This window comes from Acanthopagrus latus, chromosome 19, assembly GCF_904848185.1.
Source record: "Acanthopagrus latus isolate v.2019 chromosome 19, fAcaLat1.1, whole genome shotgun sequence".
NCBI classification, from domain to species: Eukaryota; Metazoa; Chordata; class Actinopteri; order Spariformes; family Sparidae; genus Acanthopagrus; species Acanthopagrus latus.
The window spans coordinates 8,087,101-8,109,457 of NC_051057.1; the positions used below are offsets into that span (position 1 = coordinate 8,087,101).

Genomic DNA, 22,357 nt, shown 5'->3' on the forward strand with positions numbered 1-22,357 from the left:
TTCCTCTTCAGCTTCCAGAGCCGCTCATCCTGTTCCGCTACTACAATGATTTTATCGGTTTGGCCAAAGAAAGTCAGAGTATCATTGTGGAGGAACTGGAAGCATTGCGGCTCAGTCCCACCTCAGTGGCTCCGGCCCAGGTCAGTGTGGAGCTCAACCGGGTTCTCTTCAAAATCAAGGACCTACTGAAGCAACTGCCACCAGCTCATTACAAGACACTGCAGTTCCTCATAGAACATCTGCACCGGTATGGCAACTTCAGTCAAACACATTTCTGCTCAGTGCATTGTTATTGGTCATTATTATGAGCAAGAACCCCTCCTCTCTCCAGTGTGACAGAGCAGTCAGAGGAGAATAAGATGACAGCCAGCAACCTCGGTATCATCTTTGGTCCAACACTGATCAAACCGAGGCAGGCGGATGCAGAAGTTTCCCTTTCCTCTCTGGTGGATTACCCCTATCAGGCACTTGTTATTGAGCTCCTGATCAGGCACTACGAGATGGTCTTTGACACCCCGCTCAGTCCACTGAGTGGCACCTCACCTACAGAGATCGATGCCCAACCCCGCCCTGACACCCGCCTAACCCACCAGGAGAAGGAGCAGCAGCTGAGCAGGCACTCAAAGTCATTGGGAGACATTAAGGAGGTAATTAGACATTAGTTTAGTTTTTTTGGCACAGCATGTAGCAAAATTATATATCTGTGTAATATACAGCACATTTGTCCATTTGTCATTTAATATTAAATGGTGGATTGATGCTTCGTATTTTGTCCTGATTTCTGTCTTTCTTATCATTATAGCAGAGTTCCAAGGTGTATAAGAGGCATTCTTCCATAATTCCTTCTTCCCACTTATTGGCTGAGGTTCAGGAAAGCACGCGAAGCCTCGACGGAAGTGACTTTAAACCTGGTCAGTATTTTTACCAAGCTAGGTAACCAATAGAATGCAATTCTGTCAGGCCATTATTCCAGTTATTCCAAGTTCTTTTACTCTGGCAGCTGGATATTGTCTTTGATTGCTACAGCCCACATCATTTTACTTGATATGCTTTTAACCTCTTGTTAATCTCTTTTTATAAAGCTGATGAAGTGGATTCAGAGACCTTCAATGGGGTTTTGACATCAAGTGTTGATGAGGTCCGTAAACCTGGCGAGAGAGGCCTCAGTCGTTCTCAGCATATCACCGTCACCAGGGTCCAGCTTCGACACCCGCGCAGCAAACTCTCCTCCAGGCCAATCAGCATGCCAGCTGAACAAATGTTCAACAGGGGCCAGGTTGACGAGAATAACACGCGGAACAGCACTGACCAAGATGACCGGAGGGGTGGTAGCTGTGACCAGCCCATTGAGGAGGTGGACGAAACCGAGAACACAATGCTGCGAGCAGGCACACATTACCGGAGTACATTTATTGACACACAGACACTACGCAGAACTTGGGACAAACAGTACAAGCATGAAGTTTCTTCCAGAACTGTAAGAATTGTGGCCAGTTTGCCCACAGACAGTACAGCAGTGGATGCCAGCAACGTATCTGCTTCTGTGTCCTCATCATCCTTCTCCCTTGGGACTACTGGGAGCTCTATTAGCACCATCTACCCCCACAGACCTTATACTGTCGCAGTGCGACCCAGCAGGACATTAAGAAGGGAGGACAATGTTACCAAGTTCAATCCTGTTGCAACAGCTTTCAGGGCCCCTAGAACTCTCCAGCCTCCCCCAGGGACCTTCTACAAGCCCCCGTCAGGGAGCAAAACGAAAGCGCTGCAGAACTGTGCATTAGCCAACAGCGCTGAGGATGAAGATGAGGATGAAGATGAGGAGGAGGAGGAGGAGGAGGAGGAGGAAGAAGAGGAGTTGGGGATTGAGATAGAGGTGTCTGTAGATGAGCCTCTTGAGGAGGGTAATGAGGCTGAGCAGGCAGCCATGTCTCCCAGCTCTAGCCCTGAGGAACTGGGCCCAAACCAGGCCAAACCAGTGTACCAGAGACTGAGACCCAGACGCCTCCAAGAGGTAGAACATCGAGAGGCTCATTTTGTGTGATCATCTGAGCATCACGGATCATCAGATCTTCAAAAACAGCACTCAAATGCTAACAATGTGTGCCATATTCTATTGGAAAAAGAATAAGAAACACCTGTAAAGACGATTTCCGGATGTACTATGAATGTGGGCACTGTGTGGGCAATTAAATGTACCTTTTGGTCCTCAGAAGACAAACAAGATGCACTTAAAATGCTGTATATTTTTAACAAGCTTCACCAATATTTCATTTACCAATCACTCACTCAGTACACTCTGGCTCTTCGTCAGAATATTTATGATTATTTTTGAAACTGTGCAATTACATTTTTTTTTTTTTGAACAATTTTGTACAAAGTTTTTACAGGCTCACTATCTATATATGTTTATATACCAAAAAACGGTTTGAATTGTTACAATAGTGCATGTAGCCACATTTTTTAAAAAAGTTTGGTGCACTTACCTGACATCAATACTCTTCCACAAACCTTTTCAGAGTCGTGTTAACTGTCAGAATGTTTTAAACTGTTACAGTTAGGTTATAACTAATAATTTTTATAATAACTTGTGTATAAAGCAATATTATGACCTTTGTTACATGCTGTACTGGGTATGTGTATAGGCATTTGGTAATGTTTTGAATCACCAGTTGCAAAGGGTATACATTCACTTGTTTTTATACTGTTGAACTTGTATGTTGTCAACTTAAACTGATCTGAAACAAAGCTTTTAGAAGTACCCCTGGATTGTATAATGGCATTATCTTTCTTATTTTAAGATAACATTTACATTTCTTTTTAGCCAAAGCTGTTCTTCTTTTCACAACTGAAGTACTTCATCAATAACCTAAACCTTACAGGTTCTTTGTAAGTAATCAGAAGTGCATCATTTATTTAAATGGTATCTGTTTTTTTATGGCAATGTACAAGGTTGACAGAATGTTGAAAAGTTCAGTGTAAAAAAAACAGGTACTTGAAAACAAAAACCCTTTTGTAACTTATTAAAATATATCCGACAACTTCAAGGATGCTTTGTTTATTCTTCTCCAGATCTTCTAAAGTTGTGGCAACTTTATCAAAGAAGTGTTCCCATGATTACTCGTAGTTGTGCAATGTTATTGTCGAGCAAACAAACTGAATGTATAGAGATGGAAGTTTTTGTTGAGTTGTAATTATAATGGGATATTTATCTTTTTACCAGTTGTAGGAGTATAACTGAGAGAGGATTATACAGTGTAACTTAGGGCAGGTGGTTGGGTCATGTCGGGCTCGGCTCCACAAATGGATGAGAGAGTTAGCAGACCTCCAGCACTGAGAAAGGAGATTAAATCAATCTGCTTAACTATTCACAAGGTCTGGACTTGAGCTGTGTTAGCAACCCCAAGGCGCACTCGGTAGAATATGTGTTGTTATGCTTTATTTACTGGATATCATTTTGCAGAACAGGTGCTCCTCTGAGGTAAGTGATATATCATGCCAGACTAATAACCACTTTGAAATGTAGTCAATGAAATTTGTGATGGAGTAGCCATAATATTGCGCAAGACTTGCCTAGATTCAAGTTGATATTGATACAAGCATGGGGAATGTGCAATAATTAGTGTTATAAAGTAGATGGAAGAACGATGAGTAGTGCTGAGAGAATCTTTATAGACTGTTTAAAGGTCTATGGCTGTTATGCTGACCGTGTGAAGTGTCTTGAGCTCATTAACCTCATTACAGAGCTATTGCTAGCCTTCACATGGAGCGCTCGCTGGATGAATGGATGGACAACTATATGTTGTACACGGGAGTTTGTACAATTGAATTTTCTGAGTGAATTTTTTTTTAATTTTTTTTTTAAATTTAAGTCATGCTTTGTAAAACATGTGGTAGCTATATCTAGCTTAACAAGAGTATTGTGGACTGGTTGAATACAGGTTTGTTGGCTGGTGCCGGCCCCTGCAGGGGGTGAAAAGGAGGAGAGATGGGGGCAGGAAGACAGGTCAGACTCCTGCTGTGGAAGAACTGGACAGTCCGCAGGAGGCAGAGGGTAAAATCCTGTCATCCATCAATTACACACTGCATTTATTCCCATCAGGGTTGGAGTTGGCTAAGATAACCTTCAGGTGTCATTCTTTGCAGGGGATACAACGTTCCTTTAATGAAAAGACTTTCTTTGTTTGACGAATTGGACCATGATCAAGTGAAATGTGAAAGCACTATAATGAACAACAGGAACATGTCTTTGTTATTTTTGCTGAGTTAACTAATCCTCTTTAAAGCAACATAACATTTCTTTTTTTTTTGCAATTTGGCATTCCTACAGCTTTCAATCACAAATTGAGTACACTGCTGTAAATATGGACACTTGTACACTTACATTCAATGTGATTACATTACTAATAATCAACAAAATAGAGTCGACAGCTTTTTTTTTTTTTTTTTTTTTTTAACGCAGCCAGTAGTGCTTAATAACAGTTAAGAGTTTTGAGACTGAGTCCACCTCTTGGTTACCTGGTGGTGCAAAAGTTTCTGTGCTAGTCATGTAAGCACCAACAATGCCCCAGCGCCACATTCCCCAGTCATGTCTCTGCAGAGTCAGCTAACAGAGCTTCCTAGCTAACGACAGCTATGGTTAGCGGCAGCGGCTACTTCAGCGATAAGTAAAGCTTTATACATACAAAGAGTCGAGGCAGAGCAGCTGGACAACATCAGACGGGACCAGAAAACCTTTTCTCCAGGAAATATGACACAGTTTTACTAACGTAGTTGATGGTCTGTGACTTCACTTTCCATTCAGTTTTGATGGCACTTTCTCGAAAGAAAGCCCACCCAATTTAAAAAGTGCGATAGGTGTTTTCAAAATGGTTATTTTAAGGGTAACCCAGTTCCATAAAGTTGCTTTAATTGCTCTTGAAAGCTTAGCCAGAGCTAACTGACATTAGCAATGCTACTCAGCTAACATTCACAGGAGCTTTTATTATCAAGTGAGAACATAGTGCTGAAGCTTCCTTGCTCTATTTTGCCGGTTTTGGCCGTTTAGCCTTTTAGTACTTTGGTATTCATTGGAATCACCCATTTGCTGTCCGGAAACAGCGTTTAAACCAAAGTGCATCATGGCTAAGCTCAACATATTCCATTTATGTCGCACTGCTCAACCAGGTGCGTTTCTTCATGGAGATCATGTGGCCCGTTATGCTGTTCATGGGACTCGTGTGGCTAAGAAGAGTGAATCCGCTCTACCGTCAGCATGAATGTAAGCAAACAACTCTTAAGCAATATCAGAAACATGTTTAATCCATAGAGGGATAAATAGGATGTCCTGTGCTTTACATGGCGTCCCTTTTCATAAATATTCATACATGACTTTTGCAAAGCACTGAAAGCCAACTGAATCTCCTCCGCCTCAGGCCACTTCCCCAACAAGGCCATGCCCTCCACAGGGGTCCTGCCATGGATCCAGGGAATCCTCTGTAATGCCAACAACCCCTGTTTTCAATACCCCACCCGTGGTGAATCTCCTGGCCTGGTGTCCAACTACAACAACTCCATGTGAGCGTCACCTTGGGTTTGCAGGGGCAGGATGTTTAAGGCCAGGGGTGTCAGATTCCCATGAAAACATTCAAATTATGCAATGAGGTCAAAGAGAATATGTTTAAATGTCTCCGTATTGGGTTCTACATACAATCACATGTGAATGAATATGCTGCTAAGCTGCTGTTAACGTGTGCGATGTGTTGCTGACCCTGCCCCTCAGTTTGGCTCGGTTATACTCGGATGCCCAGGAGCTCCTTTTGAGCGACCCAGAGTTCACGCAGCTCGGCCGTCTCTGGAGGGAACTGAATGCCATGAGTAACTTCATGGACACACTGCGCACCCATCCTGAACAGATCTCAGGTCAGTGCTCCAGCATTTCGTCAACATACTGTGAGAACATCTAATTTCTCTCCAGGGGCTAACCCAAGGTCAGTTAGGTTATTCTGGTTAGTTGGTATGTAGCATGACACATTTGGCATTGCAAATGTCCTTATTGTTCTGCTCCCGGAAGAGCAAACAAAGAGTTTAGTTCCAGGCACTTAACACTATTCCTCTACCCAAATTGACTTGCCATTGTAATTTGTAAAGATATGATATTATTGTGTGACTAAACAATGCACTGGTTTGTTAATTTTGAGAGAATTGGGCGATAAATGTCAGGTCATGGTTTTTAAAAACTTGGGAAAAAGTCTGAATCATCTGCCCAGAGATCGCGTCACAGTCTCCATCAGATGTCACGCACTTTCCCATCAGCCTGTCTGTGTATCTATACACTATAACAGGATTATGTCACACAGGTTTAAGAGAGGCCCGTAATGTAATCTGCTTACTTTCGCGACCATCGTCTTGTTTATTTGGTGGGAAAGCAAATCACGTGCTCCCCCCTATCCATGTTCCTCTCTCCATGAGAGAACTTAGAAACACTGATCCCATCTCAAGGGACACTAAACAATGCAAACAGTTCTCTGCTCATGTCATCGTATCCATTATATATAAACCTGTACTGTGTATACAGCATGTATCCCTGCTGGCAAAATAAACCTTTATTATGGGTGTGGAATGAGGCTGAGTGCATTCCTGGCTGTGAATGATTATGTCTGGTCGCGCTCTCTCGTGGAGAATTATGGAGATGGACTAACAGAGCTAACAGCGATATGGATCTACATTCCACACGTAGTTTCCATGAGACCCTGGAAAGAAAATTGAATCATGTTGAGAACCAAGTTATGTAATTTTTGAGATGGACTCATCCTGACCGGGGCAAATTAGATAGAAAAATGCCAACAGTTTGTGTGGATGTGTGCAATTCATATGCAAATCCCTTGATTATGACCAAGTGTGCGTGTATCCATTAATGTGTGCATGCACCTGTGTCTATAGGTATATATCTACATAATTATAGGTATAAGAAAAGCCTTTTGTCTGATGGGAAGTTACTCATGGAATTTAAGTAATGCCCTTAAAGGATTTGTTTTTTTTTTGTTGTTTTTTTAACTTTTTTCCTGTGGAGAGTTAGATGACAACATCGATAGCTCCTCTCATATCTGTGCATTAAATATGAAGGTACAGCTATGGTAACTGCTTAGCGTAGCTTAGCATCCATAACTTGTGCGCTATGTTGGAGGGCGGTCCTTAGCTCATGTTAGTGGACTCCAATTTCTAAACTAACGTTAGTTGCTGCTGCTCTTTGTTAGCAGAGTGGACAGAGGCCCTGAAATGGGGCACTCAAGTACATGCCTAAACATCCTTTGGACTGTGGCAGAAAGTCTGATCCAATTCCTCCATAAAGAAATCCACAGTCTAATACCATAAAACAACTTGAACAAATCATCCAGAAGTTTGAAGTGGCAACCGTAAGAGACAGGGAAGTCTCATTTTTGAAATAACATTACAATCCACTCACATATGGCCATTAAAAAAAGTAACTGATACACGTAAAATGCTACAAATTGTTACTTCAACACTCTGTCTATGTTTTCCTCGTTTTCTGGTCTGTGTGTTAAGATAAGCTTACAAAAGGCAGCAAACAAAGTAATTTACAGATGCCCTACATGCACAGTGGGGTGATGAAGTATTTATTGTGACTGACTGTACAACTTGCTTTATTTAGCCGTTTGACAGCCCCCAAGACATTTGTGTCAGTGGTGTACATAACTTCATTTCAAAAACAAGCTGTTACCATCAACAGAATCACAGTTTTTGATTTTGTCTGTCTTGTCTGGATTTTGTTGGCTCACTGCTCCATCAGACAATTTTTTTTCCCTCAGCCCCTCTGGGATAGAGACAAGCCTTCCAAAACGTGCATTTTCTCACTCTTTCTCGGTTCTCAGTTCCTTTTTTGTCTCTGTTGGGTGCATGGGAATGCCAAGGCAAGTGAAACTAGGGCTGAACCTGGATGTAGGCCACACCAGCACTTTGTTTGGCAAAGCAAACTTTATTCATGCACAGACAGGTCAGAGGAAATAATGAGACAGTGCAGAGGTGGAGCGTCTTTGTCTGTGTTCCTAAACGTTTAATGCTACAGATTTGTCACAACCTGCCCAAATATGTGCACTAAGTAGCCAGATTTTTTTACGACATATCCTGTATCCACTGTCAGACTAATAAGGAGGGTTATGAATGCGTGTCCGTAGACAGTGTGAAAAAGAGGACAAAAATTAAATACATAATTACTGAATGAAAAATGACAAAGACATAGTTCGGTGTGAATGATCACTCTGGTCACCTGTCGTTCTAACCAAAGCAGTCGTGCACAATAATTGAAGTGTCATTGGCCTTCATATGAATTGTCTGAATTGAATTGAATCTGTGCAGGTCGAGGTGTGACGTTGGACACTATCCTAAAGGACGATGAGACTCTGACATCGTATCTGCTGAGAGACGTTCCGCTGACAGAGTCTGTGGTGAATCAGCTAGTCAATGCTCAAATCAGGCCTGAACAGGTACATACACACACACACACACACACACACACACACACACACACACACGCACACACGCACACACACACACAAACACACACACAACTCATTACATGTTTGGATAGGTATTGCACATGTGTCACATCAATTTAACATTGCTTTTGAAATATTGCAATGCATCTGCCAACATGTAATCACCATATCATGGATGTTAACATCAGTTATTCTGCTGAGGACGAGAAAATAATTTACGAGACTCGCTCCTTCTGCACTTCAGGGCACATCTACTTCATTTTTGTGCTTGGTTAGTTGTCGTCAGACATGATGGATGTATTATTCAGTTGGTACCAGTAATCTTCGCTGGAAAACAGCTGGATGAAATTTTCCTTTGGCATTCTACACAGTAAGAGACACATACATCAATCCACGGCACTTTATCCTGACACATAAGGCCAACTGTCAAGCCTACTGACACTCCACTCCCTCTTCTGTGGTTTGTAGAGTTCAGTAAATCACTGCTTGCACCCATGTGGCACTTCAGCAGGCAGGATTATATGGTAAACACAGTAATGGCGTCATTGGATGGTGTCTGAGGTTCGTCTGCCTCTTGAGTTACCTTGATGTAATACTCAACAGTAGTGTGAAATACAGATAGGTCATCAATTTTGAAGGTTAACTCATTATGATAACCATAATAATAAATGGTAAAGTAAATGAAACTTTAATTAAAATATGACCCGCACTGTTTATTAACCATTTACAGAGTATTTTAAATAGTATTTATAATTTTCAATTTTAGACTGCAGTGTTAATTCTTTTAGTTTGGAAGCCATTTCAATTGAGGAAATAGACTAGAAAATACTGATCTGTGAAGTTCAACAAAAGACATCACAGTGCAATGATGTCGGCAATCAGCTTCCTCAAGTCCTTTCTCAAAACCAACCAACTAAGTATGTCTCCTGTCCACTTCCATTCTCCCAGTTTGCCTTTGGGGTTCCAGCCTTGCATTTAAAGGACATTGCCTGCAGCCTGACTCTCCTGGAGCGGTTCCTCATCTTCCCCAGCCGCAGAGGAGTCTATTCTGTTCGCAACGCCATGTGCATCCTTACCCCACAGCGCCTTCAGATCATCGAGGACAAGTTCTACGCCAATGTCGACTTTTTCAAACTCTTCCGGCTGGTCAGTGTTGGCTGAGACTTACAAGGCTTTGCTACTTGCGTTTGCTAGTAGTAGATTTACAGGCTTGAAAATATGAGCATGTCAAAGGTTAACCTGACAATAATTACATACAAAATAATGGCAGTTTCTTTAACCATTTTAGGTAAATAATACCTTCAGTTGTTACCCTAGTAAATTGTGGACATGTGCCATGAGTCTTAATTGTCAGTTAATTGTTGATTTTTATTTACTTAGAATCAAATCCATTCTGTCATGATTAGACCTTGAGCTATTGCTCCACATTTATACACTGGTCATGCCACTGACAGACTTTTTCGAGCCATATGTTGTGCTCTGACTGTATAAAGCCTCCAGAAACATAATTAGATACATACATTTGACATCATTTGGCAGTTATCCCTAAAGTTTATGAATAGGCAATGCCAGTATAGAGCTGTGGTTGGATGAATCCCATTTGGGATGTTGCCATATTTATTTACAAAAATCTGTGATTGCTATTCACTGTCAGCAAATTAGCTGGCGCAAATACTTGAAGTTAAGCTGTCTTAGGGAAGTATAGTGTTTGGCAGGACATGACATTTGCAAAACAGTTATCAAGCAGTGTCATATGAGTGTTAACCTTTGTGTCTGAGTGATGCCTTAATCTGGTTGACCAGCTCATTTATTGAGAGATTTTGTTTTTTAAGTGATTAAAATAAATCATATCCCCATTTTGGAAACTGAAAATGCCACATTTATATTAGGACCTTTCCCCTTGTTACTTTCTCACGACATGATTTTCATTGGCTACATTTTAAAGCCATGTTTATGAACTATTTCTGAAGAGGTACGCCAACTATTTTAAAGCCATTGTACATTAAATCCCTTACTGCTTCGTCACACCATTTAAGGAACATGTCATAGTTTTTACATTGAGGTTATTTTCTCCTGGTTGCAGCCTTTGTCTGAATTTACTTCAGCAGTTTGTGCTCAAATCACATCTGGATCGAAACTTAACAAGCTCACACAGGCTTCGCATAGAGCCTGTTTAAAGCAGGACCCACAGTGGATAAACAGCTGTCATTATTTTTATAAGAGCGCTGACTCACAGGGTGGGACAAATATTTCTCAGGGAAATGCATGTTGGCTTTGAGTCTAAAGTAAATAAAGTCCAAATTCTACTAGTAATAGTACCACATATTTCCCCGGGCATGTTGAAGAACCTTTACTGCTTTTTAAAAATGTAATAAGCTTGATATAAAAGTGTGGAATGTTTGAAATACAGATATCACCCTGCATCAACACGTTCCTGTTGAGTCTTGTATAGATAAAATTATATGTCAAGTGTGTATAATGATATAATTATTAAAATGAAATAATGTCATGGACATTTTCACAAACCTTTTCTTCATGTGTATGACAGTTTCCACAAAAGAAGTTCTTACACTTATGCACTTACAAGATATTTTTTTTTATGTGGATTAGAATCTGCAAATGTGGAGACCATTAATTTAGATGTTGAAACTTAAGTTGAGAGAACGTGCATTATTAACTCCTGGTGTTTTAGTAGAAGCCGCAATTTACATTATATCTGACTGAATTAGTTCCGTTGATCCCCACTTGTGTACCTTGATTTGCTGTCTGATTAATGTAATACTTTATAAACACAACAAACTCACAACATTATCTCCATATATGAGCTGCCACCACTCAGTTGAAGAAATTTCCTTGAAGACCTTACACTAGAAGCAGGGCCTATTTTTTTTATCTGCAAGAGTCTATATTACGATTGTGCTGCAGCTCTGCCAACATGCTTCAAATAGGTACAGAAGGAGTCATGCAGACTACTTGTGAAACAGCCATACGCATTAGCTGAGCTGACTTTACCTCTGTAATTAGCTTAGTGAAGAGGCACTCCTCTCCTAAGTAATCATGGGGCACTGAGAGTAAACATGGGCCACAATGGACAGACAGCAACAATGGCTGCCCTCTGCCTTAACCTAATCCAGCCACAATCACATGAGACTGGGCCAAGTCTGGGCCAACAGTCTGTCCCTGATTGTGCTTGGAGCAGGAAGCTAAAGCGGTGGTAGTGTAGATGTTTAAATGCCTGCACTAAGCAAATAGCCGTATGACGCAAGATGCCACAGATTATAGGTGATGTATACATCATATATGCATATCACGCATGCAGATATTATAGAAACTATCAAACCTTGTAAGGAACAATCATACCGAGATCATTTGATTTTTTCCATAATCCATATGATCAGTTGTGTTCAGTATATAGATCCAGGCACGTTCTTTGCATAGCATCTTGCATCTTGTTTATCAATCATTCTTTTGTTCTGCAGTCCTCTGTTTCTGAACCGGGCTGTTATACACAGAGTATTTCAGTATATAGATGTCTGAGTGCTACTACAGTTTACAGGAGTGGATTTTGAATTTAATCCCTGTCTGTTGATGCACATAATTCTTTTGCCACAGTGGGGATCAAGCAGTGAGTGCAGGGTGGGATGATATCCGACTGGACAATGGAGGTCTGTAAAGATAAGAATAGACGAGACAGTATTTTAAGTTGCATGCTCGTCTGAATGAAGTCAGTTGAGGATCCTCAAAGAAGGATTGCTGTGTAGGACGTGCCAGTTTCAAAGCAGTGTTTGTTTTATCTGGAGAGGCGCTGGATTGTGAACAGTTGAAAAGCAAACACTTGAGGAAGTTTGGCATTTGGGCTTCTTGTCCAATATGGAAAGTCAACGTGTGGTCACTGCTCTCTCTATATATGTAAGAGGGAAGGATGTCTCCTCTGCTAGTTCTGTGTCTTAGCCTCATGCTGTTTCCTGGACCTTTAGCCTATTGTGTTGAGAGCTGGCTGGAGGATCTTTGGGCAAACCTGCACATCCTCAAGAAAAAAAACAGTGTCCACCAGATATAGACAACATAGAAAATGTCACTCAGTGGCTAATTGCATTATGGGTAATGCAGGTGCCAGGTTTTTGAAAGCAGTCAACAGTCTTAGCATTTCATTCCACTAAAACTGTTGTATGTATGGACAGTTTGAAAAACATGCCTTCGTCTTCCCTCCTCGAAATCTGCTGCCTGCATAACCCACAATGCAAATTAGTGACATCCATGGGGGCAGTTACTCAGCAGCTACATGCAGCTTTCCCTGGAGCCACACAATGCAGTATCCTACTTTTTCACATACGCAGTGCTACTCAGTTACCCTTTAAGAAACAGAACGCTGCTGCTGCATAGATTAAATATTGTTTTTTTTTGTTTTTCCCCCAGCTTCCTCTCATGCTGGACAATCACTCTCAAGGCATTGACATTCGCCTCTGGGTACGGGTCATCTCTGCCACCTCGGACAAACTGCGAGAGGTAAGGCACGGCTCCTGCAGCCCGCGGTCTAGCTCCATTCAAAAGTTCACCGCCTGCTAATTTTAACTGTCAGGAAACAGTTGCTTCCTCTCGCCTGAGTTTCTACACAAACACAGACAGTAGGGGGATATCATTTAGTGCGTATGAGGAAGGCTAAATCCAGAACAAGCCTGTTTAGCCTCGAAAACAGATACATCATCACTATGTGACCATCCCAGTTGAAACAACACTGCGGCTGCGAGAACAGGTGAAGCCTCCAGACACGGAAAAGATTAAACACAAGTGCTGATTGAGTGATCTGTTTGTGTTTGCTGTTCTCTCACATTCTTATTTATCTGCTTGTGTTTCCCTTGTCAGTGTGATCATGTTTTCACTTTGGTGAGGTGTCTCATTAATGTAATTTGTGGTGTACCTGTACTCAAAACATTCAGTCCAACATGGATTTGTGGAAATACTTTTTTTGTTTGTTGTGGCTGTTTCCATGGGTTATTTAGGGCAGCTGACAGTCCAACATCCTGTTGGCAAGACACTTGTCTATGTCCCGACGACAGACATTCTGTCGTCGAGACAGTCGCGGGGATGAGTCATTCCTCGCCCTTAAAATCCAAGGCTTCCAAAGATCCTTTCAGCAACTGAAAACACTGTGACCAAACGAGTTTTCATGGATAGAAAAAAAATAACACTTTGTGACAATGTGTTTTAAGTGTAGATTAAGATTTAGTTTAAGATTTTTTTTAACTAAAATTAAAATTTTGTCCTTTGATTTATCTGAAAAAATAAAACAAAACAGGGTTTTGAGACACAAGGTTTTCATTGGACAGTGCCAATAGGTAGATCGCCTGTTTGTTGCCAAATAAGGGTTTACTGTAACTTGTATTTTTTTAAGGTTAAATAAATACAGTATGATAAGTTAGTTCTGTGATCAGCCAGAGGTGCTAATCTGAGCTGTAGCAGGTTCACAACACTGAACTGTTGCAATCTGACTATAACCAAGAAGAAAATGTTGCAACATAGTGAACGTCATGAGCATAACCACTCCTCCTTACCACAGGATGTGATGGTAGTCATACCACTTTTATCCACAGGGGGTGCCGGATTCATCAAAGAAATGAAAATTCCTTGTAGCTGCTTATCTTTAAATAGAATAACTGTTATAGGTAAAAACTAGACTGTATTTCATCTAAAAGCTCACTCTTCTCTGTTCTTATTTAAGCTCTTGATTTTCTTCTTATCTCTCCACAGATGCGCCAGAGGAATAGTTTCAGTGAGCTTTTTGAGGTCATGACCCCTCTCTTCCAGAAGGATCTCTCCTTCAGGCAGGTGATGGCCGCTGCCTCCAGCCTGGTCTGTGGCTACACTGAGGGTGCTTTCTCCCGAGTCACGTCCTTCAACTGGTACGAGGACAATAACTACAAAGCCTTCCTGGGGATCAGCGGCGGCAGGGCGCAGGGCGACTACACGTACGACAACAGCACCAGTGAGTTGACCCTTAGTAAAAGTATATTATTATGACAGATAATAGAGTAGGCATTCTTCCAGTATGGCCTTTTAAATTTTACTTTAAATGCAGCAGCCTTTTTCATGAGACAGGAATGATGCTTCTGCATAACCGTTTTCCTTCACATATTATAGGCTGTCTCTAAATCTTTTCATAGTGTACTGTACAGATGGGGTCATGGGTTTTTGTCATAATTTTGCACCAGCAGCAGCAAGTGTCGACTGCAGGTGCTGATAAAGTACAAAAGGTTCTTGTTTTCCAGTTAACATTTTTCTGTGTGAGCTATTTTTCAGAATGTAGTCAGTATCTGTGGATAAACACAAATCTAATTTATCCATTTTCCATATTCTTTTCAATAAAATGTATAACTAACACATTGTCCATGTCCTCAGGTCCTTTCTGCAACGATATGATGAAAGAACTGGAATCCAACCCTGCCACCAGGATCATGTGGAACTCTGTCAAGCCAATGCTGATGGGACAGATCCTCTACGCCCCGGACTCACCGGCTGTCAGGCAGATCATACGAAATGTAAGCAGCACTGACAGCTTGGTGGATGTATTTATCCAAAGCAGCCTGGTCTATTTCACTAGTTACTATTGGACAAGATGACAAAAGGCTACTCAGCAAACAAAGACAAAGGTGGCATCAAGGGAAACACAAAGATGAGAGAGAGAGAGAATGAAAAATGTATGAAAACACATTAAGATTTCCCAGATTACCACCTTTAGATGCTTTCTGTTCCTCCACGACATCCATATCTTTTATTTTCTTTGTGAGCGAGCAAGCCTCCAGTGCACAATGCTTTTAACCTCAATAGGGGATCAACTTTCCTCGTGTCATGTCCAGCCCTTTGTATCTAGATGTAGATACGTGTCGGTCAAAGCCCTTCAGGGGGGCAGCAGTCATGGATGGCTTGCTCGCAATGGAAGAACACAAGCCCATCGGCTGTGGTGACTGCCACACAGTCCACTGGCGCCATGGCTTTTTCAGTGTTATGTAAGCAGCAAAAGTCGGTCCTTAAAGACGTGTGGTCGCGCACAAAGAAACGCACACACACTTGTGTTTCCTCTCTTTCCTGACCTTCAGTGCCCTCTTTGTTTACCTCTTCCCTCAGATTGGGATCTTAATTGCACCAAGAAAGAAATGACTGAGGGGTTAATCCATTACTTTACGAGAGCAAAAACATCCAACTTCCTTTTAACTCCGCCATGCATCACTTTATTTCAAGAGGAACACCGTGCACTCAAACATATGTAGCTTTATGCGCCTGCTCCTGTGCAGTGATGAGATTTGCAGGCCTTATCCACATCCTGCCAGTACTGCTCTTTCACTTTGATCACTCTTAGTAAATACACTTTTGTAAAGGCATCCAAATTGGTATGTCATAGTTTCTGACAATACACCCAAACTAAAACCAGGATAAAGCATGCAGATCATTAGCAAACTTTTAATTTAATTGCTTCTGAGCCCTCATCTCTTGTGTCTTTTGGACTCAAAAATGGCGGCTTTCAAACTTTCCATGATGTTGAGAAACAATTTAAAAGATGTATCTATAAAGCCTTTGTATATGCTGCTTAACAAGAACAGCTGAATGAATGCTAGACATCTTACATAATCGGCGGAAAAGAGGATTTTGTCCAGGAAGTTGAGCCAAGGCATTGGCATTCATTTATAGGTTTAATCACAGATTATCTATTGCTAATACTGCATTGGCCTTGTATTCATTAACAGCAGAGTAGCCTTGGCTTTACCAGATGTCAAGCATTGCTGATAGGCAGCATATTCAAGTTTGGATTTTTTTGTTCTGTTTTAGCAAGCTACTTGATTTGTTTATTACCCTCATGCGTGGAGGCAAAGATGCATCCAAGTTGTATAACTCAGGGCATAATACATAACAGATAATACATGTGGAACTAATGCAGCATTCCAGTCAGTGTCGGAGTTCAGTTTCCTTGTTGAAATTTCCAACTGCCTCCCTGATCTTGGTGCACAACTTTGAAAAGTTAACAAAACCTCTCTTTTGGGAGTGCACACACACACAAGTGAATGTTCAAATGTTCACTTTCCAAGTTGTCTGGAAGTAATCTGCAGTAGCTTGCTACAGGAACTCACTCTGCAACATAGGTAAATATTAAATTAGGCACAAAATACCCAACATATCCAGCAACTGCGAGAACCCATCGACTACCCCCTTGAAGAAATCACCTCAAGGAATCCCCCAGTCCTCCTCCTGCTTCTGCCTGCTGTTTTAAACTGCCCCGGGGGAATGAGGAAGCACTCACTTGTGGGAACCTGACTGGGATTCACTGGGCAGGCTGAATGCATTCGGCCAGTTGTCACCAATGGCCTCCATTGTCACCCTGGCTCCATTGTCCCCATTGTCACCCAAAATCAGACACACACAAGAGGAAGGCGTTTAATTGGGTGTACTCTTGAGCGCTTTCATCCCCCACTGCACATGACTGAATACTGAAATAGCCAGCCTTTGGTATTTGCCACACAAAGCACTGTACCCACACACATCCAAGGCTTCGACGATAAGCGTGCAGTAAATATTTGACGATTTGGCACAGAGCGCATTTGTCGCACAGTTGCCGGTTATCTGAGCGGGCCGCGGGAATTCTTTGTGTGTGAATGTGTGTGTTGTCTTTGCAAAGCCTGTTTTCGCAGAGAGTTTTAATGTGGGAATGGTATGTAGCAGGAGATTAGGAGGATGTGTGTGTTTGAGTTTCTCCATGTTGTGTACACACACGCACGTGTATACATGTGTGCATTTGAAGTTTTCCCTATGATGATTTCCTTCGTACACGGTTTCCTGTATTTCTGAGTACCGTGCACAACATTTGTGAGAATAGTTGTGTGTGCATGTTTGTTTTTAATGATAATTTGCTGCCCTTCCAATCTTGCCAAACCATTTACACACATACACACATACACACACACACACACACGCACACACACACACACACACACACACACACACACACATTTCCCTCTCTCCTTTAGGCAAACACTACATTTGAGGAGCTGGAGAGGCTGAGGACGATGGGGAAGGCCTGGGAAGAAGTGGCACCTCAGATCTGGGCTTTTTTCCAAGATGGGGTCCAAGTCAAGATGATCCGGGTAGGACGATAATATAGTGTGACTGAATAAGCAGGTCTGAACGGGACACCATTAGTAATGAGGACATGTATGATGTTACTTCATCCAATCATGTGCCCATGGTAGAAACTCCTTAAACGTGCAGATATATACTGGAAGAATCGTTGAACAAAATAAAAGACTGAATGCCAGATCACTGTATTTAAATCACTTTAAACTACATTAGCTGACTTAACTTCAGTTGTGGTTTAAGTTGCATCCATGTACCAGCCCTACTGTACCTAACACATCAGATATGATCAGGATCTACCTCTGTGTCACCATTTAGCTGACATCCAATGCCAAACAATTGTTCTTTGAATGAAATGATTAATGATGTTGTTATTTCATCCTCTTTTCCTCGCTGTTTTTCTTTTTGCAGAGGCCTCAGGAGTTCACAAAGTTTCCTGCTCGAATGTAGAACCTTATCTTTCAAAAATATGCCATCTCTTTTCCCTTTTCCATCCACACCCCCACCTCTGCCCCTCTTGTTGTATCTTTTCTGCATATGAACACCATCCATTTTATTTATTTTTTGCCCTTGTATGCTTATCCCTAACATTCTAATCTTTCTCAATGTGTCACATTTGCCATCAATTTGTGTTTCTAAACTCATATACATTTCCATTTCCTTTTTCCTCTGGATCTACTGAAATTGTGGCTCAGCTGGTGACTCAGCAAGATCTTTCTTAGAGAATGGAAAATATCAATGTAAATAAAGCTTATTCCCTCATTTCGTTTTGTTTCAGGACACCATCCGCAATCCATCAGTGATGGATTTTATTGACAGAACTCTAGAGGAGACGCCGTTCACCTCCAAACACATCCTCAATTTCCTGCACAACGGCCCACCGGAGGACCGTCCGGCCGACATGCCTGATTTCGACTGGCGAGACATCTTTAACCTCACTGACCGGGTCATTCGGATGCTCAACCAGTATGGGGACGTGAGTGGGCTTTACTAAAAGACTTTTATCTTTTTTAGCATCCCCTTCATTTTGTACTGGGGGAAATTACCTGCCTCTCAAATACCACTGACTGGATTTTGAGAGACGTGTAGAATTATACTGACTATTCAAAGGGGTCACCACATTTCCAGATGAAAACAAAGTGTCAGGATTTTTGTGGACTCTGAGAGAAAGAATGTGGACTGTTTTTCTACATTTCACTTCACCTGAGAGTTCAAGTTCTAGGACTGGCCTTTTCAAGAAATAATCCAATTAAGCACAGGCCTTGACACTTGATTTTACAAAACCCTGGTTGCCTAACCACTATGCGCCAAAACCTTTCTTGATGTGATGTGAGCGTTTAGCTGCCTTTGGGCTCTGCAATTTGTCCCCCCGTCCAGGGACATGGCAATCTACCCAGGTGGGCGAGAGCCAGAGCAGCAGACTAGCTGTCGAATCTCTTTTGTTTACTGCTGATGGAGTGGGGGGTACGAAAAAATAACATCACAAACCTTCTCTTGTGAGGGCCCTCCACATTTAGTGGGCCGATGCATTTGAAACAAAGTTAAAATCAGGTCTTTCCCTGCGGAGGCTAATCGGGATGAGAGGCCTATGGCACTGGGGGGTGACACGGGGGGCACCTGGGGGCATGGCTGGGTGGATGGTTGGTGCTCTTTGTTTTTGTCCAAGTTGAAGCTTACAGCACTTGAGTGTGACAAGGAGAGTGGGAACGATTGAGGCCGATTAGATACAGCTGTCACTCCCTCCACCATCCTTTATAAAGCAGCAACAATGACCGTGGGCTTGATGGCTGGTTGGCTGCACGTTGGTGGCATGCATGCATATCAACCCACACAGTGGGGCTGCTGTGTTAGCAGGGGAATGTAAATCAAGGGACGGTCTTTAAGAGTTGAATCATTTGTTGGGTATGTTTAGCGTACATTGTGTCTGTAAATGTATGCAATATATGTGTGTGTTTTGGACACATATGCATGTTTGGGGTGCAGGTTGTGTGTATGTGTGTTTGGGGTTCAGGGGGGAATCTTTGCATGGGAGCTCAGGAGTAAATAGTTTTGGAGTGTTTCATTTTGGATGAAGGCCCGCCTTCTTTGCATTAGCTTACAGTGAATGGCAACATCAGACACGCTTTGAAGGGAAGAGACAACTGCTACTGTGGTGTCACTGTATGTAGTGTGTGCATCACAGTGACTTGAGCCAACTCTGATCTTTTTACCTTTTCAGTCATACTGGCAGCACAGCACTAAGGATCGCAATGTCAATCTGTCGGTCCACCACTTTATTCCAGATTGAAATATCTCAAAAACTATTATGTGGTATGTCCTGACATTGTGCGCAAACATTCACGGCCCCCAGAGGATGAATTCATGATGATCCTTTGGCTTTTTCTCTTGCGCCACCTGGAGGTCAAAATTATTACGTAATTATTACTTATTATTATTACTTACTTATTAAATTATTATTACTCATTTTTACATGTATGGACACTTGTACAGACACTGATTTTCCCTAGCGTCACCGTACTTTTAAGCACTGCTATACCTCAGAACAGTGTCACAGACACGTTGGCTTAGACAGTTTTGATTAACAATAAAAGGTTTCACCTTTTCCTACACCAAGAACTGAAAGAAAGTTGACCATTGTGGAATTGTTGAATGAAGTATTTCAAGTAATGCACGCAATGACCTAAAAGGAAACAGATTTTTGTGGTCATCTAAAGTAAAACCAAATAGTCTTCAAACAGACAGTACTCTGGTTCAGTAAGCTATTCTGGGAAACACCTGTCCAATTATTTGGCGGCCTCTCTTCTTGATTCTCCCTTCCAGTGTGTGGTCCTGGATAAGTTTGTGCCTCTGCCTGACGAGGACACCGTCACTTATCGGGCCTTGGACCTGTTGGAGGACAGCAAGTTCTGGGCGGGCCTTGTCTTTGTGAATATCTTCCCTTGGTCCACCAAAGTCCCACCTCATGTTCAGTTCAAGATACGTATGGATATTGATGCAGTTGAGCGTACCAATAAGGTCAAAGACAGGTTAGAACCTACATTGATTGGAAACTATGGGTTCAGTATAAGAATGATAAACTTAAAGACTAATGTTTATGTGTGTATTGCTCAGGTACTGGGACCCTGGCCCCAGAGCGGATCCTATGGATGACTTTCGCTATGTTTGGGGTGGCTTTGCTTATCTTCAGGACATAATAGAGCACGGGATCATCAAGACTCAGACTGGAAAGGAGTGGCCACTAGGTGTTTACCTGCAGCAGATGCCATACCCTTGTTATGTGGATGATCTGTGAGTGGAAATCACTTTGTAATACACTACTTAGTTAACTACCTTTTCTGGTAGTAATCCTGATACATTGTGACAATCACACAATATTTGGTTCTAGGCTTCAATAATGTGTCTCTATCTTTTTTTTCTCTTTGCCTTTCTCTGTTCAGCTTCATGCTGACATTAAACCGCTGTTTCCCAATCTTCATGGTCCTGGCCTGGGTCTACTCTGTGTCCATGATAGTCAAGAGTATTGTCCTGGAGAAGGAATTACGCCTAAAGGAGACCCTGAAGGCCATGGGGGTCACCAACGGCGTCATCTGGTCCACCTGGTTTATTGACAGCTTCCTCATGATGGGCACCAGCACCGCTCTCCTCACCGCCATTATCATGGTGAGGAAAGATTTACCAGAGAGTTTCCTCATTCCTGTGCCATCTGATTTATCTCCCACAAACACTTAATGTTAGGGCAGAACATGAGTGTATGACCTGTGGTTTGAAAGCTGATGACACACAGTCTGCAGTACTGTGTATAAACGGGCTTGCTGAATGCATGTAGGCTTGGTTCTACTATGTTCCAGCGCTTGATAAAAACCTTAATCTTGTCTTTCACTTTGTAGCTGGCATTAGAACAATCCAGCTATTTTATAGACATGTCACATCTAGCTGTGAATCTAATGATTCGTTTTAATGATTCATTCAATGTGTCTCTGATGTTAATGTCGGTATATCCCCCAGTTTTACTGTGAATCATTAGCAGATCTTTTTATCCTTGATTGATAATGTTGTACTGGGTCACTGTTACTATTCTTATGAATCATTAATGAAACAAGTGTGAAAACCATGACATCATGGGAATTATGTCAGCGACTTTGCAGGAATGGGATGGGTCAATTATTAACTACTCTACCCTAGAGAAAATGGACAAGTCCTGTCTTGTAGTCAGAGTGCATCAGTTGACATATTACAGTAAGATGGGCTGTTGTGACCTCTAGTGGGTGATATGTGTAAGGCCATAAATTAGACCAAGATAATCAAACTAATGTTTATATTGCATTTAATGTACTTTCTCTGCCAAATTATTTAGAAAGCATATATATAAAGATGCAGTTTTCGCATGTATTTCGGTCTTGCAGTTCAAAAAATCATTCTGTGTGTTTCTGTCTATCTCTGGCCTACAGGGAGGCAGGGTATTAAACTACAGCAACCCCATCCTCCTCTTCCTCTTTTTGCTCACCTTCACTATGGCCACCATCATGCAATGCTTCCTCCTCAGCGTCTTTTTCAACCATGCCAACCTGGCAGCCGCCTGCTGCGGCATTGTTTACTTCACCCTTTACCTCCCGCACATCTTCTGCTTTGCCTGGCAGGAGCGCATGACCAAGGACCTGAAGATCCTGGTGGTAGGTGTCGCAGTTCAGCGTCTCCCTCTGTCTGTTATGAAAACATGCAACCGTATGTACAGTGATTATGTA

The 22,357-nt window shown here is 42.0% G+C and overlaps 2 protein-coding genes across 7 annotated transcripts in view; both read left to right on the forward strand.

Moving 5' to 3' along the window:
* Window positions 1-3,047, forward strand: part of arhgap29a (Rho GTPase activating protein 29a) — a 34,559-nt gene extending 31,512 nt beyond the window's left edge. For 3 of the 4 annotated variants that reach the window (XM_037079169.1, XM_037079170.1, XM_037079172.1), the window contains 4 exons: window positions 12-247; window positions 332-647; window positions 803-911; window positions 1,083-3,047. In XM_037079169.1, coding sequence (XP_036935064.1) covers window positions 12-247; window positions 332-647; window positions 803-911; window positions 1,083-2,044 — 1,623 coding nt within the window. In that variant the 3' untranslated portion in view covers window positions 2,045-3,047. The remainder of the gene's footprint in view (window positions 1-11; window positions 248-331; window positions 648-802; window positions 912-1,082) is intronic. The other variant, XM_037079171.1, reaches the window with a different exon arrangement.
* Window positions 3,048-3,988: 941 nt separating this feature from the next.
* The window catches only part of abca4a (ATP-binding cassette, sub-family A (ABC1), member 4a), a 35,189-nt gene continuing 16,820 nt past the window's right edge, over window positions 3,989-22,357 (forward strand). For 2 of the 3 annotated variants that reach the window (XM_037079291.1, XM_037079293.1), the window contains exons 1-15: window positions 3,989-4,054; window positions 5,167-5,260; window positions 5,415-5,556; window positions 5,762-5,901; window positions 8,356-8,483; window positions 9,444-9,641; window positions 12,912-13,001; window positions 14,244-14,478; window positions 14,892-15,031; window positions 17,510-17,626; window positions 18,394-18,591; window positions 20,436-20,641; window positions 20,727-20,903; window positions 21,053-21,275; window positions 22,064-22,285. In XM_037079291.1, coding sequence (XP_036935186.1) covers window positions 3,989-4,054; window positions 5,167-5,260; window positions 5,415-5,556; window positions 5,762-5,901; window positions 8,356-8,483; window positions 9,444-9,641; window positions 12,912-13,001; window positions 14,244-14,478; window positions 14,892-15,031; window positions 17,510-17,626; window positions 18,394-18,591; window positions 20,436-20,641; window positions 20,727-20,903; window positions 21,053-21,275; window positions 22,064-22,285 — 2,376 coding nt within the window. Of the gene's footprint in view, window positions 4,055-4,557; window positions 4,780-5,166; window positions 5,261-5,414; window positions 5,557-5,761; window positions 5,902-8,355; window positions 8,484-9,443; window positions 9,642-12,911; window positions 13,002-14,243; window positions 14,479-14,891; window positions 15,032-17,509; window positions 17,627-18,393; window positions 18,592-20,435; window positions 20,642-20,726; window positions 20,904-21,052; window positions 21,276-22,063; window positions 22,286-22,357 lie in introns of those variants that run through there. The other variant, XM_037079292.1, reaches the window with a different exon arrangement.